The sequence below is a fragment of the Maylandia zebra genome, linkage group LG14 (assembly GCF_041146795.1).
Source record: "Maylandia zebra isolate NMK-2024a linkage group LG14, Mzebra_GT3a, whole genome shotgun sequence".
NCBI classification, from domain to species: domain Eukaryota; kingdom Metazoa; phylum Chordata; class Actinopteri; order Cichliformes; family Cichlidae; genus Maylandia; species Maylandia zebra.
The window spans coordinates 8,070,600-8,090,954 of NC_135180.1; the positions used below are offsets into that span (position 1 = coordinate 8,070,600).

General features: G+C 41.1%; 1 protein-coding gene across 1 annotated transcript in view; it reads right to left on the reverse strand.

Moving 5' to 3' along the window:
* Nucleotides 1–4,716: 4,716 nt before the first annotated feature.
* LOC101468731 (calsyntenin-2) overlaps nt 4,717–20,355 on the reverse strand; it is a 328,728-nt gene continuing 313,089 nt past the window's right edge. Inside the window, exons 13-17 of the mRNA XM_004562808.6 lie at nt 16,735–16,905; nt 16,496–16,641; nt 14,082–14,205; nt 7,768–7,952; nt 4,717–7,442 (exon numbers count right to left, since the gene is read on the reverse strand). Coding sequence (XP_004562865.1) covers nt 7,230–7,442; nt 7,768–7,952; nt 14,082–14,205; nt 16,496–16,641; nt 16,735–16,905 — 839 coding nt within the window. The 3' untranslated portion in view covers nt 4,717–7,229. The remainder of the gene's footprint in view (nt 7,443–7,767; nt 7,953–14,081; nt 14,206–16,495; nt 16,642–16,734; nt 16,906–20,355) is intronic.

A 20,355-nucleotide genomic window follows, 5' to 3' on the forward strand; every position in this document is an offset into this window, starting at 1 on the left:
CAGCTTTTTATGTATTTTGATGAAACTGTTTGTTGTTGTTGTTGTTTTTTGGATGTGTCTGTCTCTAAAGCCCTTACTTGGGTCAGCTTCGATCGTTTAAATGTGACATGATGGTCAACATAAAAGGTTCAGAGATTTTTTCTAGCATATGTTTGAGTTACTGAACGTAGAGGAGGGACACAAAGTATCTGTTGGGCTAGCATCGAGCTGTTACCATGCATGCTTCATCACCATCTACTATTACCTCCAAGTATCACACAGCACAGTGTTTTATTATAGGCTTACATTTTTCTGCCTTTTGTTGTCACATCCACCTTATGCTCACTTTTAAAAAACATAAATGAAAATTTTTTTTTAATAAAAGAATTATTGTGAAATTTGACTCTGTGTGTAAAATCATAGTTTCTCTGGTTCCTCTAGAAGCCTTAGTCCTGTTGTAATTTTCTTTTGGTGTTTTTTTTTGGGAGTTTTTCGAGGTTACAATTACAGCCTTAACATTAATGCATTCTCGCTGCCTTGGAGTGGGAAGAAATGTAATGAATAATGCATGATGGGATAAAGGTAGTCTGTTTTCTTCTGGGGCATCGTGAACTTCATTATTTATATACTGCTGCCTCAACCTCTCCGTACTCGATGTTCCAGTGAGTGACAGGAAGCCGTGACTTTGCAGCCTTGACACCGACTGCCGCCATCTAGCAATGACAAGCAAAAGGCAACATCTGTCCAAATCTCTCCCCACTGGCTGTCCTGAGAAGTCAGGTCAAAAGAGTTTCTGTTAGAGAGACAGTAATTATAGATGTGCATTAAAGCAGCTTGACAGAGTTTAGTTTTTGCAACATCTCTTTGTGAGTCAGGAGTGAAGGTGACAGCACCTGGGGCTCCCCCTCTGCTGTGCTCGAAGATAAGTTTTGCAAATACTTTAATTCTTTCCTACTGAGCTGCTGAGTTCTCGCTAGTTTATGCAAGCAGAAGGCCTCTTGGGTCTTCATTTAACCCAATTTTTGGCTGTGCAAAGTACAGTTTGAGTAACACTGGGTATTCTGAGACCATGGTAATCTCAAACTGGCTCAAGGCTGATATGAAAACAGATAATGATCATGACAAAGACATGTGTGAGCAGCGTGGCAGGACTGCGTGAGCTCAGGTGTGACTGGAGAACATTTGCAATTACTAAGGTCATGCAATATAGTTTTTATCCACTAGAGGGAGACATTCAACTGGATATACAATCTCTCCAGCGCTTAGCACATATCCCCATCACAAACATCAATGACATACTCAGTGTACATAAATGGGCTGGGTTGGTGCAATCCCATGCCCCTCTTCTAGATATGCCCATTACTGGTCTATGATATACAAACATATTAGATAATTTTGATCTTTCTAGTGATAATCTCACTGCACAGATGCTGTTTTTCAAATAAAAGATGCCATAAAGAAACCACAGAAATAATAACCCGAGCCAAAAATCAGCAAACTTAATATTTAAAAACCAGTGATCAATGCTTGGAGGCAAATATAGCCAGCCTGAAGCTATCTTCCCTCTTGCTTAGTGGTGTCCCAGTTCCATAGTAAATGTTAAATGCAGATTTTGAGACTGTTCACATGGGAAGAGTGACAAAGTAAAGTATACTCGACTACCATTCAACAAGCCGCTCAGAGCTACAAGTCACTGTGAATGAAATCGCTGAACAAGCTGTCTCTGGGTTGGGCTTAGCAGCTATGTTCTTCACTTTCTTGCACTGCATTGGATCTCAGTAATATGTACATGTACATTAGCTGTAACAGTACTAACAGTGCACTCATGCATCATTAGGCATGGACTTGCACATGGTCCTCCTGCATTGTTCATAGATGTGATTTTGGGATGCGCATCTTACACTGTTTTTTTCTCATTTTGGGTTTGTTTAGGGTCATATTGTGTATCATTATGGTTATTTGGCATCTATTTGAGCTATTCTATGCCTTTCTGAAGTAATTTTGTATCTTTTTCTGTCTTAATTTGGCCAGCTTGTTGCTCTGTAATGATTTTTATGTGAAATCTTGATTGTTTTGCATAAATTAATGATTGTTTTCTGGGTTAGGGTTAGGGGGCTATTTTTGCATCTTTATAGGTTGTTTGGATTCAATTTAGATCATTTTTTTTTAAATCGCTTTAGAGCCAGTGTGTCTCTTTAGAGCCATTTCACATTTTTTGTGGTCATTTAATGTCTTGTCTGAATCTCATTTCGGATATTTTTAGTTCTATTCTAGAGAAATCTAGTTTATTTCAGGAACACACCAATGTTTTTGGGACGCTTAGTGTATCTTCAGAAGGCCTGTCTATCCTTGGGTATGCTTATACCACACAGAGTAACCCTATCCATGAGGAAAATAAGTAAAACAAGTTTTGGTTTATGCAAATATATATGTACATTTAGCAAGTTCTCTAAGCTGAACAGGAAAAAGAGGTAATACACATAGATGTACTCCTTACTAACTTACATCCTCCTTCATAATTGCTGTGGCAAGTCATACAAAGAGAAGCTGCTTTGTGGCACTAGCTGCTGATTTTCATCTTCTTCTTCTTCTTGAAAAGATGCTTTTAATCTAGGATACGTTTGATGTCGCCATCTCAAAATTAGGAAAAGCACAACCCAAATAGCCACAGAGGACTTTTAATGTATTGAGAGAAGTCTGACCAGATGGACTGTCTTTGCCGGGCAGCATTTCAGCAGCATGGAGAACACCCAACCCTGCAGCTTGCTCTGCGTTTACAAACTGCTTATTGAACAGTTACATCGACAACAGTGCTGGCTTGTTCTTTAGGTGAAGATTAGATAGAGCGCACAGTTGGGTGGTTCAGTCATTGAACTCCAATTTCTCACACAAAAACATGTCCAATAACAGGCTTTGGTAATGCTTACTCTAACCAGCCCCTGGCACTATGAGTAGAATTAGTGTTCATAGAGGCAAAAATGACTCAAAGACCTTGTCAGTGGCATTTTGTACAGCCCGACTTATGTTTCCTGGCTTTTCCACACTTCTAATTTGACACAGCCCTGAGTCTTTTGTTGAAGAACAAAAAAGTAATCCAGTAGGGATCAGCGCCGCAGCTCCGCCTGGAGAGGATAAGTAGTTTAGAAAATGGCTGATTGCGTTCAATTAAACTGATGCCTTTAGAGACATTTGCTCCTCAGATGTTGTGGGTCTGTTGTGAATTTAACTGGAATATTTTTTTTTTAATCTGGAGTGCTTTATGCTTTAAGGTAATTATTGTAAATTCTTATACTTGAAAACTTCCTAAATTAACTAGAGCTGTCAGCAGGATGCAAAGAAACACCCACTGTCCAAAATGTCTGTGTGCTGTGCTGAGGACAAAAGTCTTCACTCACACATCCAAAATCATTGAATTCAGATGTTCCAATCACAGGTGTATAAAATCAAGCACACAGGCATGCAGACTGCTTCTACAAACATGTGTGAAAGAGCAGCTCGCTCTCAGGAGCTCAGTGAATTCCAGCGTGGTACCGTGTCCAGCTGTGAAATTTCCTCACTACTAAATATTCCACAGTCAGCTGTTAGTGGTATTATAACAAAGTAGAAGCAATTGGGAACAACAGCGACTCAGCCATGAATTGGTGGCCACGAGTCAGCAGATGCTGAGGTGCAGAGTGGGCAGAGGTCGCCAACTTTCTACAGAGTCAGTCGCTACAAACCTCCAAACTTCATGTGGCCTTCAGATGAGCTCAAGAATGGTGCACAGAGAGCTTAATGGAATGGGTTTCATTTGCTGAGCAGCTGCAGCCAACCCTTACATCCCCAACTACAATGTAAAGCGTGGGCTGCAGGGGTGTGAAACATGGCACCACTGGAATCTAGAGCACTGGAGACGTGTTCTCTGGAATAATGAATCACGCTTCTCCATCTGGCAATCCGATGAATGATTCTGGGTTTGGTGGTTTCCACGAGACCAGTAAATGTCCGACTGCACTGTTTGGTATAGGACATATTATGGTCTGGGCTCGGCCCTTTACTTCCAGTGAAAGGAATTCTTAATGCTTCAGCATACCAAGACATTTTGGACAATTTTATGCTCCCAACTTCATGGGAACAGTTTGGGGATGGTCCCTTTCTGTTCCAATATGGCTGCACACCAGTGCACAAAGCAAAGTCCATAAAGAGATGGATGGCTGAGTTGCTGTGGAAGAACCTGACTGGCCTGCACAGAGACCTGACCTCAACCCTGATAGAACACCTTTGGGATCAATTAGACTGCGAGCCAGGCCTTCTTGCACTCCTCACAAATGCATTCCTGGAAGAACGGTTGAAAATTCCCATAAACACACCTCTAAAACTTGTGGAAAGCCTTTACAGAAGAGTCATTAAGCACACAATGTAATTTCTAATGGCTAGGCAAAAAGGCAGAGCATCTAGAGGAAATAGGGCTAGCTAAAAAGAGAGATTACAATTTTTAAATGCAGCAGCATACATACGTGCCACCTGGTGATGAAGCTTTTGAACTGTGCAGAAGTTGATTACAAAAAGTCCCTTTAAATAGTTTTTAACTTAATTTTTAGTATAGTGCACAACTGTTCTTTTTGCATAATTCAATTGATATTGCTCACATACAGTTTCCACGAGAGGATTATGAGCTCCAAAGAGGATGCAGTTCCACAAAATGTATTACTGGCTACACAGAAACACTCACACTGTCACACAAATACAGACCCCCACAGCTAGATTCCAAAACAAGTTTTTATTGGCCAATTTACAGAAAGTGCTGTAGTGACCATTCCAAAGGAAAACAGACCAAAGAGTCCAGAGAAAAAAAAAACTAAAAAAAAGAAAGAAACTTTTACACATTATACAAGGTTTCGATGTTAATTTCACCGTCCTCTTCTAAAACAAATGTCAGGACAACATTAGGGCTGATGCAAAATCCACCAAAGATGTCAAGGGGGGAGGAGGAGGGGTGTGTGCAGGAAGGGAAGTGGCGTCACAAGACCAGGTGTCACAGTAGATGAGGAAAACTCTTAAACAACATATGAGATCTTTAGATGAACATACAGTAGAGCTACAGTATACACATACAACAGGTTCTCCCAGTTATACCCACAGGACAGCTGGCAAAGGCTCACTAGGTTAGAGGAGGACATTTTCCAGTGTTTATGACTTTAACTGAACCCTTTATCGATTTCTGGCATATAGCGCACAAGCTTTCCTGTGACACAAACATCATTTCATTGGTCATTTGTGGATTCTTGCTGCCAAACACTACAGACAAGCTAAATTGATGGCTACAGTGATTAATGCCCCTTCATTTCAAAGTGGGAAAAAAAAAACACAACTGGGTTTTCTGATCGCGTCAAACGTGACACTGCCAAATGCATTCCACTCTCTGTCCTCTTAAAAGTTGCACGAGCCTCATTGCACGAGGCTAATGAGGTGGGATTTATGTAATGTGACATCAGTCTCTAGACCTAAATTTCTTCCATTAATGCTGCGGTTTTTTTTTTTCAAAGTTAGAAGTTTGGAGAAGTTCCTCTTCTATTTTAAATTTGTTATTTATTTTTTTGCAGTGTGTATCTGATGTCTCTGTAGACACTAGCAATCCAGTTAGGAAGGCTGTGTTTTATAGTTTAGGCCATTAGGCCACAATAAAGTGTCTTTAAATGCATAATGTGAGAGCTTGACTATTTATTGGCCTGGTCACCGTTGAAGGCTTCTGAAGGTTTGAAATTTCTGCCAAATATGATCAATACCTTAGAGCTACAAAGTAGTTTGATGGGTAACAAAGTAAAAGCTGTACCAAGATAAGTTCTGCAAGATGTGAAATTCACAATTGATATGGCTAATGTGTTGGCTAACTGCTGACTATCTACACACCCAGCAGACATGAAACAACTGTTTAATTTATTTAGATTTGTATTATATTCACCTCATAAGTCCAAGTACACTATTGTTATTCTTTTAGCTTAGGTTTCCCCTTTTTGAAATCACTAGCTAGCGGCTAACATTTCATTCCATTAAGCTAGCTTCCACACCAAGGATCGTGTGTTTTACAGCTGGAATTTTTGACTTTAAATCAAAACTCTATCACTGAGTTTCTGCTGTTGTTTAATGAGAGGTTGTTCTCTTTTTTTAAATACAAAAATCTCACCTAGTCCAGCTTTTAATAACCCACCTATTTCAAAGGCAGTAGCACATCCGTGAGAGCAAACCCAAGTTTGCCATTAGCCAGAATGATCTGAACACTGAGCTAAAAACACGCAGGGAGGATCTGGGGCTCTGCTCTGGAAAGACTCCTGCAGGCTAAGGGATCAGGGCGTGTACATACATATGAAGAGGTGTGTTGTGTACAGGTGGAGAGGAAGGTCTCTGGTTAGACAATGTGGGGCTGACTCAGTGGGTCGGGGTCACCTACTATACTCAATATTTACAAGAAAGGAGCGTATAAAAATGTACAAGGAGACTCCTCTGTCTTTCTCAAAAACCCAGAACACAGGCCCTGTCGGCTAGTTCAACATGACGTCTGTGACAGCACATTGATCATCTTTTTTTCCCCTTTTTTTTGTTCTATTTGTTTTTGAGTACCATTTAAAATATGCTATTTCTGTAAAATTACCTGGCTTTGCCACATAGGCCAGAATAAAGACTGATAAATAACATGAAGTATACAAACCAAAAAATAGTCAGTTTCTTTACTTTTGCAATTGACTTTTCCTAAATAAAGGATGTTTTGCATTTTGATTCTTATATGGGACATCAGAAATCTTACTGTGGAATTTGACACATCAAACTGAATGCATGATGCAGGGTTTCACTGACAAAAGGCTTCTCCTACAGCTCGAGTTCACTAAAGATTGCATTGGAATGGGAGAGAGATAATTCATGGGACATCTCTCTGGGAATGAACTAAATTTGGTGATCTCTTCGTCTAAGAACAACGAAAGTCATGTGATTGAGGAGCACTTTTAGAGTCATATTATCTCTTATCAGCTGTATAAAACAGGAGGTTCTGTGACAAGGCTAAGGTTAAATCACTGCACTGTGTGTGTGAGTGTGTGTGTAACTGTGTGCGTCTGTGTGTGGTTAAATGTTGTCTTCCAGTAGGGGGAGATATTACCTTATTTTTAGAGCATCAACATCATAGTCTTTTTGTTTCAGCCATGTGATTTGAGTATAGATGTGTTGTAGTGTGTGTGTGTGTGTGTGTGTGTGTGAGGGTGTATGTACGTGTGTATGTTTCAATAGGATATTGTTGTTTTGTCCCAATTTTGGCCTTTCTTGGTTGAGCGTTGCATCCTGGGTAGCTGGACGTCTATTTCCTCCTCGCTGTCATCTGACTCAGCGCTGGTGATGTCGTCCTCGTCGTCGTCTTCCTCCTCCCCCTCCTCCTCTTCGTCTTCCTCCTCCTCCTCACTGGCTTCCTCCTCTGCAGCCTGAGGCCCCTCCAAGTTCTGTGGTAAAAAATATTTGCAAAGTTTCACAAACTTAATCATCAGACAGTAAGCAAGAAACAAGAAATGTCAGTAATTCTTCCTTTGACTGGTTTAATACAAAGGAGACATTAGAGATGGGCGGATTGATCCAAATATTGACAACATTGATACCAATTGCTGGTATTGGTATTTGGATCAATAGTGGCACAACAGGATTAATCCTTTGTTTCTATCCTTAAATAGAAATGGGATAGTATCCCACTACACACGGTCCACTGTGGGTAGCTCCTATGCTCCCTCCCTGACAGCATCCTTTTAATTCCTGAAGTTCCCTCCCTCCTACCTCCATTGGGTTCACTGTGATCGTCAGAGCAGACTCGTCCCAGGTCACGTCTGCCTCTTTAGCCGCATCTGCCAACTTCACCTCCTGCTGGTGGGTCAGGTGGATGCGGTAAATGCCCAACACTACAACCACCACCAGGGCAGCGATAGACATTACTATTACCACGGTGGCAGCACTCGGAACACCTGAGAACCAAATGAAAGGAGATCAGGGATTTAATGACTTGAAATCAGAATAATTCTGTTTGGTCAGAAAATCTTCAGCATGTACTGAATCGGTTTATTCTTTCACTTTCACGGGCACAAAATACCCAGAACAGCCAGCTGAATGCTGCAGACCTTGAGAGGTACTGTACTCTAGTCCTTGATGAGAAAGCTCCAGACATCTTATAATGCACTTAAGAAGCATCTCACCATATTACTAATCTGTGCCTGCATCAGTACGCAACCCAACATCCCACCCAAAGGAGCCAAATGTTATTGTAATTTTTTTAGTGGTCTTAGGCAACAGCTATCCAGGATCTCTGTAGGTCTTTTAAAGTTTTTCTCTGGATGTTGGCCTTTTCAGTCCTTGGATCTGATCATTTTCAGAGAAATGTTGGCTTGTTTTTTTAAGCCACTTAACACTGACATATGAATCATTCAAGCATAAAAAGGCACCAGACTCAAAGGATAAATAAACCAATGTTGTGTCTACACCTACCAGAGCGTCTTAGCAAAGCATTCATTCTAAACCGTATCTTTAGACACTTCGTAACTAGCAGCTTGTTACAAAAAGACATCATTTTGTCACTTTTCTTTAGCTGAATCTATGAAAACTGACAAAGATAACACAGTTTTCACAGTGTGATTCCCAAAGAGCTATTAGCTGGAAACGTGGCATATCTCGGCATGGTGTGCAGTGTGTCCTTTAAAAATTTTGAGGAAACTGGATAAGCAGAGGACAAAAGAAGTGGCAGGCTTTAAAAACTACAGCAGCAGATGATCAGTATCTGAAAGTCATATCCTTATGGAAAAGGAAGAAATCCAACAAAGACCTGACACAGGACCTGAGAGATGTATCTGGACTTTCAGCTGATTCAACTACTGTTCACTGAAGGCTCGTGAGAAATGGTCCCAGTGGAAGGATGACTGTCAAGAAGCCATTCTTAAGGAAGGGAAAAGGCTGAGATACGCCAGATTACACAAGAACTGGACTGAAAATCAGTAGCAGCACGTCTGATGAGTCCAACTTTGAAAATTCTGGTTCAAAATGCTGTCAATATGTACAAATTAGGACGATCCAACATTGACTGTCTACAGCCATCTGAAAAAGATGGTGAAGGTTCTGCCATTGTCTGGAGCAGGAAGTCAAATGTCCAATGCACTAAAAGCACATCTGTTTAGAAAAAACACAATGTGACACTATCAGTCATGGACTGGCCTCCCCAGAGCCCGGACCTTAACATTATTTAAGCAGTGTGGGATCATCAGAACAGAACAAACGATATTTTCCTAGCAAAATACAAAGATTTTGTACAGCAGTGCATAGTGAAAACAGACTGCAACATCTAGGGCTAAAAGATAGAAAGCAGAAATGGTAAGAGACAAAAAACTGTAGTGCTTTAAATGGTCACTAGAGGCAGGCTCCAAATATGAGCAGACTCCCATTTTAACTGTGTATAAAGTTATCATGTCTACAGGCTGAACTGTCTTGTTGACTTTAGCAAGACTGTTCAGGCTGAGGGAAAACTTTATGGCAGGTTACATTTTTTATAACTAACCTGTTTGGATCTTGTTAAGTACGGAGCCCCGCAGGGGACATGGGAGAAAAAAAAATTAAGACGGATTTTTGCGAGATCTCGCAAAAGTTTTGCGAGATCTCGCAAAAGTTTTAGCCGCCAGCTCGAAGCCGACCAGGAGGTCGAGGCACGATGTGCCGGGAAAGCGGTGTTCCTCCCGGCTGTAGTAGGTCTTGACCTCCCATTAGCTTCGAGATGGTGGGTGTCAGATCTCCGAAAATGTCGGAGCACTTTTGCAAATATGTGATGTCTTGTAAACCGAGCAGATATCTGACGTTTACACAACTACATTCACGCCTCAAAATATCTTAAAAGTGTATTTTGTGACCCAGAAAGAGTAATATTACAACTAAGTAGCTGCCGCCATTGTTGGAGTTCAACTTTTGCGAGATCTCGCAAAAGTTTTGCGAGATCCCGAGTTAGTTTTGCGAGATCTCGCATGTCTCCCATGTCCCCTGCGGGGCTCCGTAGTTAAGCCTTAAAAAGTCTTAAAAAGCCTTAAAAAGTCAATCGATTGACAGGTTTGGACAGCTTTCTGCCAGCCCTGCTAGTTCAAGTCACGGAACTGGGTTTGCGCTGCTGATGCCTCTTCACTTCAATAATATGGGACATAAGTGCACTTTCTGTGCGCTACAGACCATGCAAGAAGTTTGTGCTCCAGTTTTGGTGCATGAAATTCGGCAAACATTTTGATAGTCTGTTCAAACTAATTAGCAGGTCTCTGTGCTGCACCCAAATAGTTTGTGGGGGTACCAGCTGGTGCTACACCTTGTAGCCTAAATATGGTCACTTACTGGGTGAAAAAGTGGATGAAATATTAAAATTTTAATTCAATTTTTCCTCTATATGATCAACACATGAAACGTTTCTCTTTGCTGCCACTAAACATAAGAAAGCATTGCTAGTTGCTTGCTGTTTAAATATGGTTTAAAATTGTGGTTTTTGTGTTTATAAGGGAATTGTTAGAACATGAAAACAAACTTCAAAATAACCAAATTTAAAAACTCAGTTGTCATCCTGCAGCTCCCCCTACTCCTCATGTGTTTAGTGGCTCTGCCCCCCCACCAGCTTTAAACACATTTAGATCTGGCCTGTATGCAGCACATGACTGCAAAGATATATCATAGACCCTTTTAGTACCATACCCACAACACAGACTGAGGGATTTCTCTTGAACTAAAATGTTTATTTCATCCACTCTGATCTCGAGCCTACTGAACTAACACGACATCTCTGCGCCTGCCCTCTCCCCACAAGTCCCTCCTGTGTGTGTGTGTATGTGTGTGTGTGCGTGCTCGCTTGCTTAACGAGGTTGAGGCTCACAGAGGACTCTTCAATTGATCATTTGATTCGCTCTAGCTCCTAGATTTTCACATTAAATCCACGGGCTTTGATCTTCACATCTTCTTGAACCTTCATGTAACTTGTGTGTCTGTACGCACACCATGTGACACACATCTTGCCGTTTGCTAATACTCTACATACGTCAGGCCGTCTGAAACATTAGACAAAATCGCGTCACAGGTGTAAAAATGTATTGAAACATTTTATTTGTCACGTATGGCTCGGCGATTGCCCACCATCCACCTCCCTCTGCGCTCCCCTGACCTCCTTTTCACACACACCCTCCAACTCTCTGAGCCGTTAACAGCATCGGCCACTGAACTCTCCAGGACTCTAAGTAGAATCCATTAGAGTGTGATGAATAATTAAATCTCATGTGTTAGATTAAGACCAATGTCTCTCCTCCTCTCCATGTTTTTTTTTTAACTTCAGATCACTCATGTGCTCAGGAGGAGGGTAAGAAGCCTGCTGCATCATTTGGGAGGGCCTCAATCACGGAGAGGCGCAGAGTAGGAAAGCAGCAGTCTGATGAGCGCTGCGATAAACAAACTAGAAAGCGGAACGGAGCGTTCCCTTGGATCTCGCTATGTTTACCCTGGGATGGATGGCTGACAGAAAAACTCTTCACAGGCACAGCAGAGGCTCCTGAGTCTGAGTCTCAGCATTTCACCCTCTGTCTCTCATGGTTTCCTTTGAGAGGCAGTGTTTTGTCAAGTTTACGTCGACACTTTTTCCACATTTGAATTTTCCCATTTTCTAAGCTGAGCAGTCATGTATGCAACTAATCCAAGACTCCTAATACTTTTTACTTCTGTATTATAACTTTAAGCTTTGTAGCTGTGCCTTGTTTATAATGCTTTACCTTTATTGATTTCCTTTTTTTTCATGTCTCAAAATGACTTGACAACTGTCAAAAATGCAAGTTTTTGCTCTCAACTGTCAGTCAAACAATATTTCATGAACTTTACTCAGAACCTTCTTGCTTCTTTGACTTCTTTCACCACTCGTATGTTCGTTTTTTCCGATTAAAACTCACTGCATTACCCGATTTGTGGAAATACTAATTTCTATCACTGCAAACCCCACACGATGAACGCTTTGTGCGTAAGATCATTTAAGCAGCGCTCTGTGCCCCCCTCCAGGATCTGTGCTATACTTCAGTCATTAACACTGCAATATGAGGGCAGGAGTCAGGGTAACTAATGCCAAACTATTTCTGCAGGGTAGTTTAATTAAAAATGTCTCTTAGTGACTAATTTCCCTATCAATGTGTGGAGCTCTATTTGAAGTTCCTGCGCTGCCACATGTGCCAGCTACAGTGGCTGATAATGCTCGTCTTTGTCATAGAAAGACTGAGTTTGAGTCCCTGAATTTATTTGGAGTTTGAGGAGTTTCTCTCTTTTCCTGCTATTTGTTGCATGGTTACGGTGAAATACTGTGCTGTGATGACCACTTTGCCTGGTCTGCTCTTCCTTTTTCTCGTTTTGTGTAGAAGACAGACAGACATTGTTAAAACGGGCTGATTTGTTTGGTTTTGTTTGGTTTTCTTTCTTTTAAACATCTCCACCACATACCTGCATTCACAGGTACTCACCACATGACCCGTTTAGCCACTCCACATTTCTTTTGAGTTTTTGTTCCAGGAGTGTTAAACCTCAATATCACTGAAGCAGACTCTATGTAGCTTCAGAATGAACCCCTAACAACCACAATCTTTCTTCAACTGTCCTCTATTCACTATAGAGTACTAATACCTGCAATAGAGTGATAACTCAGAATGTGTAGTAAGACAGTCTGTTCAAACATTGCATTTGTGCATGCAGAGGGCTTTGTAACTAACAGCTTAACCTATAGCAGCTGGCTACAATAATCTTCAGGGATTCATTTACTTCTACAGCTACTTTCAAGTCCTGTTCGGTATGGAATTTAGTTTACTGGTACATGCCCATACTACAGTACTGTTTGTTCTGTCTGTGCTGTTGGCAAACTTATACTTATCAATAGAAAAGCGTCTGGACTTCTTTAAGTTACTTGAAGACGTTTCACCTCTCATCCGAGAAGCTTCTTCAGTTCTAAGGTCAAATGGTGGGGAGTCCCAGATTTAAACCTAGTGGGAGTGACCCCCCACAGAGGGACAAAGGACCCCCTGATGATCCTCTAATCGCCTGAGCCAAGGTGTGAAACTGGGTGTGGGTCCCAATCAGCCAGAGTTTCGGGTGAGTTCATTGTGAAACCTGGCCCCACCTTATCATGCGAATTCCTGAGGTCAGATGGCCCAGGATGTGAGTGGTCCCAGGTTTAAATCTGGGACTCTCCACCATTTGACCTTAAAACTGAAGAAGCTTCTCGGATGAGAGGTGAAACGTCTTCAAGTAACTTAAAGAAGTCCAGACGCTTTTCTTTGCAAGATCCTTTGACTACGATGACCTGGATGACTGAGAACCTTCACAGACATATACTTATCAATATACTTGATCACATTAAGAAAAGCAGAATATGGGTTGGAGATGTTTATATGGGTCATGTTAGCCTGGTGCTAGTTGGTGGCAGCTTTTGTGGATATAAATGAGATGGTACTGTCATGAAATCGAAATGACAGGATGCTTTCATGAGGCCTTACAGGTGTATAAAAGGTAAAAACAGGTCATTTGGATGGTGGTTGCCCGGCAACATGATAGGATTAATATATAACATGCATAATTCAGATGTGTTATATACAAATTAGATGTTACTGTTATGAAATCAAAATGGTGGTTTTATAAGTTGTTATAGGTACATAAATGGTAGGTGGTTGCTAGGCAACCTGATGTTTTTCTAACATCTGACATAGTTAAAACCCAACAGGTGCCAAGTATGGTTGCTCAACTCCTGATGATCTAGGAGGAGTTCATGGGCAGGCAGAGATTTCATGTAATAAAATAAGATGTTTCAGTTTTTGGTGACCTAAAATGTTTCTTTCACTTTGGACCTTTTGCTTTTTACCTTAATCCATTTCAGGTTTTTCACTGGCCTAGAATTGCTTTAACAGGTTGTTTCTGATGCTAATGACACCATAACTCTGGTTTATATTAAAAATAAAACCTGTCTTCCTGTCTATCGCAACAATAATGTATTAATAATCATAATCTATCCTGGCTGAAGGTGACATTAAAAAATTGTAAACAATCCACCCCAGTTGCTTTTTTCTTACCCGAGCTGTGGATGGGGTACAGATCCTGGATCATGGACGGATGGTGGACCACCTGCACGTACGGAGGTGGAGCTACCACGTGATTGACGTGTTCCCGTGCTTCTCCACTGTGCAGGATGCTCACCTAGGTTGGGGACACATGAAGCAGGAGTGAGGATTTTAGAAAGTATGCCCATCAAAATAAACATTTTACAACATTCAATGTTTACCTGCACAACCAAAAAAGCCTCAACTCTAACGACTGATATTATAATCAGTGACAAATGAAAATGAAAATGGAATAAATGTGGAAGCAAATTTATGCTTGGATATTTTAGGAGACAGAACCAAATCAATACTTGAGTGTGAACACCAGGGATGGATCAATAAGTCAAACCTTTCTCAGAGTAGGGACAGATGCACAAAGAACAGGTGTGTGTGTGTGTGTGTTAATGTGAGGCCTACTCTGACTTTGGTGTTCAAAGTTGCACTGAGGCCTCTTTAGACATGTTTAAGTCTTTTACAGCCTGGGTATTTTAGACGGTATTTTGCTACTAAGAGGCTGAAGTGGCACAGCTGGAAGGCTTGTTGAGGTTCTTTTTTAAATTCGCCCTGAAAGTTAAAGTGGAGACCTCAGCTGAGTCAGCTCAGTCACTTTGCCAGTTCAAGCACTTTGCTTCACTTGGTAGTAAAAAGCAACACGATCTCTAGTGGCACTTAGTGATATTAATGATTTTTGAGCATAATGTACATCTGTTTTATTCAAGCTGCTTGTCAGTTACATCTTCTTACATTGCCTTTTAGAAATACTTGAAGCTTGTCTGGGAGTGGGCGGGCTGAGTAAAATTAAAAGCACTGGGTATAAATGCATTAACCTGAATAATTACAGTCCAGCCCATTAAAAACAAATTTTCATACACTTAAAATATTAATTTTAACAATCATACAGTTTGCTTTTGATTAATGAACAAGTCATTGTCTTTACATCATAAAAACTGAATGCAAATTTTCACACAGTTGTGTAAAAACAAATTAAACTGTCATTTGATGAAGAACAGAAGAAAGTCCTTACATCTGGACTGCAAGAACTTGTTAATGTTTGGCATATTGCTTTAAAAGATAATTCTAGTTTATTTCAACCTTTAATATTCCGATTAAAAAATGGCAAACGTGGCTACACTGGTCACCCAAACTTTATAGGTTCTCCCTTCATTGTAGGCGTAAATGTGTGGCAGAAAATAGTATGTTGATGCAGCTACCATGATCAATAGAGCCTTGACCACCACATGGATAGGAAACATGGAGGGTTTATATGAAAAGGGATTATAATGTATAACAAAATTCTCAGGTGATTATCAAACTAACTGGAGATTCAATTTCCGTCTAAACAGATAGTTTCAGCTATACTCAACACATTCCCAAAGTCCCAGAGAGCCACGACACACTTAAAAACCTGAAAATCTCATGGGGCCTACCCGTTCTCATTCTAATTAAAATACACAAGAAAGCGATGCATTTCCATTTTATTCAAAATACATAAACAGCACAGGCTGTTGGCTATAAGCTGCTAATGCTTTCCAGTCACATACAAGGCTGATGGGACACAAACTTCAGTACAAGAGCAGTAAATTCACAAACTAACCACCTCCTATTAATGAACTCTAGTTTTAACTTTTTATATAAATAAATAAAAGTTTATAAATAAATATGTAATTCTACATACTCGTAATTTCAAACTGAATTTATGTCATCGCTGTGACCCACCTGCAGTACCTTCACTAAAGCAGAGATTCCCTGGTCCATATTTTGGGAATCTCTACATTAGTGGACAGTAACAATGCTCCCGTAAGGTTTTTTTCTAGAATGGTCAACAGGTGAATTCACTACACAAATTTTAAAATAATCCATTATGGTTTTCCTTATTTTCTATGTATACTTTTAATGATGGCTGCTCTCGTTAGACGTTCATACTTCCACATAATGACGTGAATGTAATGTATACAAGTAATCCTTTAGTCCTCGCTTTTGAAGAGTACCTTTCAACTCTCAGATCTGTGAAGTGACAAAAGTGGGGATTTATTTTTTTAATTAGGCCTTTATTTATCCAGGCAAAAATCTAATTGAGATTAAAAATCTCATTTCCAAGAGAGACCTGGCATCTAAACCATGTAATGGATACAATTAACATGGCTATCTCAGGCACCCAACTCCTGCTGTTCTAAACCTTCTGTTTGCAAGTGGCAGCCAATCAGGAGAAAGCTACAGTATCTTAAAGGGAGAGAAGAAGAACTGCTTGAATCAGACAGAGGATGAACTGAAAGGACAAATATGATATAAATACATTTTATTAAAATCTTTTTTTTATTAAATATGGATTACTTTGACAGATGCCAAAAATAAGTATGAAGAGGATCCTATCTGTGATTCACACTGACCTCAAGGCTGAACTCATTGCTGGTGTAGCGTCCGTTGAGCTCTGAACAGGTGAGGCGAAAACGCCTCTCTGTTAGCTGCCCGGGACGCCAGTTGTAGTAGCGCACCTCTCGGATCACCTGCTCATAGTTGGACATGGAGTCCACGCCTGTGGAAGGAGAGAGAGACAGCACAGGTTTGTCCAGCTAGTATATGTAGTAGTGGTAGATAGGAGCCAGCTAAAAAGGCATCAGTAACCTACCGTATATGGACATGCCAGAGGTGGAGTTGGTTGCATCAAGGTGTTTTCCAAGCAGAGCGCTTCGTTGCAGTTGGAGAGATTCGTGCTCTGGGCTCAGCTCCTCCCCCAGCACCAGGACATCACAGTAGTCTAAGTTATGAATGATCTCCTCCATCACTCCAGGTCGATGTGCTACACACATAGACACACACACACACGCAATTTGCTATAATTTGCCCCCTCTGATGCTCATCCCAGAGGGCAACTAAAGAAGATCAGCATCAGTTTGCTTTCAGCTCACTCCATCCTGTGTTTTACCAGCCGAAGATAGCGTTGGTATTATAACTTAGTGTTTGAGGTCAATTTCTATTTTTAGTTCCGAATATGCTGTTACTGCTAATGAGCTCCACTGCAGCTCTTTTCCATTCCTGCTTCTCAGGTGGTTATTTTAGCTCAGCTTCCTTTGTTCTAATCTCACAGAATGATCCAAACTAATAATCAAATACGCGGTGCCAAACACGGCCAGCGTGAATGAATGTACCGTTAATTGTCACATTTCAGCAGTCTAATTGCTGCTGCCATGCCAAAAAATGTGTGTGGAAGAAAACGGTGCACGCTTTGAAGAACCATAATTCGAACAGCACAGGACACAACACCTACTCCTACTCCCACTCCCAGGCTCCAATTACCCATGTACTCTCTGAACACAGTCAGCACTGTGAGCTGCTGTGGTACCGTGTTCCTGCAGACAGCTCCCATCACAGCATTTCTGGGTGGCTGCTGGGGCTCTTTGACAGTCTGCTAAGCACTAGCCTCCACCTCTCAGCTGCTACCCAGCTTTCTCCCTCGCTGTAGATTCCCAAGGGAGGAAACCAGCTATGCCCCTTTTAACAGCTCCCCAGTTGAGAAGGACAGACACTGTATGTTGTGTGTCTGTGTTTGTGGGGAGACTGACGCAGCCGAGAAAAGGTAGGAAAGTGAGCAAAACGGGGAAAAAAATTTGGGTCCTAGAAGTAAAGGTATGTATGCTTTTTGTGAATGAATTACATTTTCTTTCCCTCAAAGTGCTCTGTAGTTCACGATAGAAGTATTTAACCATATTTTAGCCTATTGTTTCAGGTTGAGATCTCCTTTTAGCTCCTTTTAGCTCCAATGTAGCTTGCCATCGCCAGTGTGTGAATGTGTGTGTGAATGGGTGAATGACTGAATGTAGTGTAAAGCGCTTTGGGGTCCTATGGACTAGAAAAGCGCTATACAAATGCAGGCCATTTACCATTTACCATTTTATGGGAATCTGCAGCTGAATCCAAAGGTGGGTCCATCCAAGACCCTGCCCCTGAAATAAAATGCTGATTACCTTTTGTTGCATCTTATTTTAAATCCCAATGAATTATTGATGCAGTTTACTAACTGAGTTAACAGGCTGGCACCAGGTTTCACTAAAAACTAAGTGATAATGCCAAACTGAAAATTATTAAGAATGACTTCCCAAACAAAGCCATCATGTCAAGGTGGATATGTCTGGCTTTTATATGCAGTCTGTGGTTACTGAATTGACTGGAAATTAGAGAGTAATATATGAGTACACACACTCATTTTGAACAGTGTGGTGATGCAGTCAATTCTGACCTTAGAACTAGTCTGGGCTGAGATGAAAAACAAGAGCAGAAGGTAGAGAGAATGCAAAAAATAGAAAGAAGATAAAGAGTGCTGAATGAGTAAAGAAATTAAAACTAAAGAAAACTCTGGATCGAAGCAGAAAAGAAGAGAAAAAACGATGACCGTTAAAGCAAATGGGTCAAAAACAAGTTAAAGAAAGAAGTGATGACCTTGCCTTTGAATAAAAGAATCAGAATAAGCCTGGAAAAGATACGGAAATATGAGAGAGAGAAACGAGGCAGTGCTGAGCAGGCTTAATAAAAAGACAAATGAATGACAGAAAGACAAAGCAAGGAAGAGGGCGAGGGGGTGATTAGCAGGGTCCAAAAGAAACCTATTGCATGCCCCGAAAAAGAAATATGTGATTTATCTTGAATCCTTTAAGCCTTGAGAGAATACAAAATCTGCTCATTATAGAACTTCATCGTGACGCCCTCTCCCTCACATCTTCCCATCTATCCTCCTTTTTTCCCTCTTCCATGTCTTTCTGTGGCTTCCAGCTAATCTCTTCGCCCCCAGCCAGAATATCTCCTTCACCAGCAGAAAGAACTCCAAAAACTCCTGAAAGGGACACCGCTTTCTACTCGTCTTCCTGTGCCGAATTACGCACAATGGTGGGCTAAAACCTTCCTCTCGCTCTGCTTATCTGCTCCTAATTGGCTGCCAACGGCAGGGCCTGGGGCCGAGCCAGACGGTTCCTGCCTCGGTGGCCAGATCGTTGGATGAGACCAAAGCCTTCGGGATTTAAATGTCATACTCATTTGCGGTCGGGCAAGGCAGCGTAACCTAGCGAATCAGTCCTCTGGTAGGTATAGGGCTTACTCAGCAGGAGGGCGTTTGCATAGGCTAAGATAGTAAAGGGTATACCTACAAACCTGTGTGCACAGGGAAGGACTGTGCGGGCATTTGACTCAACATATTGGCAAGGTGATTTGAAAAGGCTGTCACTTAGACCCTTAGTTGGAAAAGCCTTTGAGGGAGTGTTACGGCCTAGCAAGAAGTTTTACAATGTTAAATTTGATTTGTTTTTGGTACGGTACTTTTTCTTTTTTCTCTCGTTTGTTTCTAAAAAGTCTAAAAAGTATTTCTAATCATAATCTACTGCAAAACATGAAAAATGAATTTTTAGATGCAGTTTAGCAGTGTTTGTTGGAAGATCCATGCAGTCCTAATGGTCGTCAAAAACGTCTTCAGCTTTACCAAACCAAACTGCTGTCTGCTAGGAATCTGTAAAAATTTAAGGAATTTAAGGACCATTTTTAACTTCATTTCGTATTTAGCGGTGAGTCAAACAAAATTCAGTCTGGGATGCTGGTGATCATGAAGTTACGTATGAGTGATGTACGATGAACGTGACGCGTGAAACACAAACGGAGAACGTAACATCGCATTCACAGAAGGATGATGAAATGAAACAAGATATATACAAAAATCAAAAGAACTGGGATTTATAATAAATCCTTTAAAAAAAGAAATAGATGTTATTAGTCACTAAGATTCATTAAAGCTGGCCCACCTGTTAAGTAGGAGGCAGGGTACATGTAGATATATAAGCTGTGTCCCAATTCCTAGGCCGCATCCTTTGGAGGCCGCATTTGAAGGCTGATTATGTCACAGCCAGGCGATGAAGGCTGCCCCAATTCAAAGGCTTCTCCGACAAATGTGTCCCTCATTTTCCTGAATTTGAAGGACATGTCGGATTTATCCTTCGTGGCCCAACCTATCCCAGAATTCATAGCGTGGCCCAGCCAATTCCAGTTCCCAACAATGGCGGCAGTTACTTAGTTTTGATCTTAACCATATTACTCTTTCTGGGTCACAAAATAAACTTTTAAGATATTTTCAGGCGAGAATGCAGCTGTGTAAACTTCAAATATCTGCTTGATTTATCAAGACATCACATATTTGCGAAAGTGCTCCGACGTTTTTGGAGACGTCTGTTACCCAGCAGCTCGATAGCTAGCCGGGGTTTCAAGGCTCACT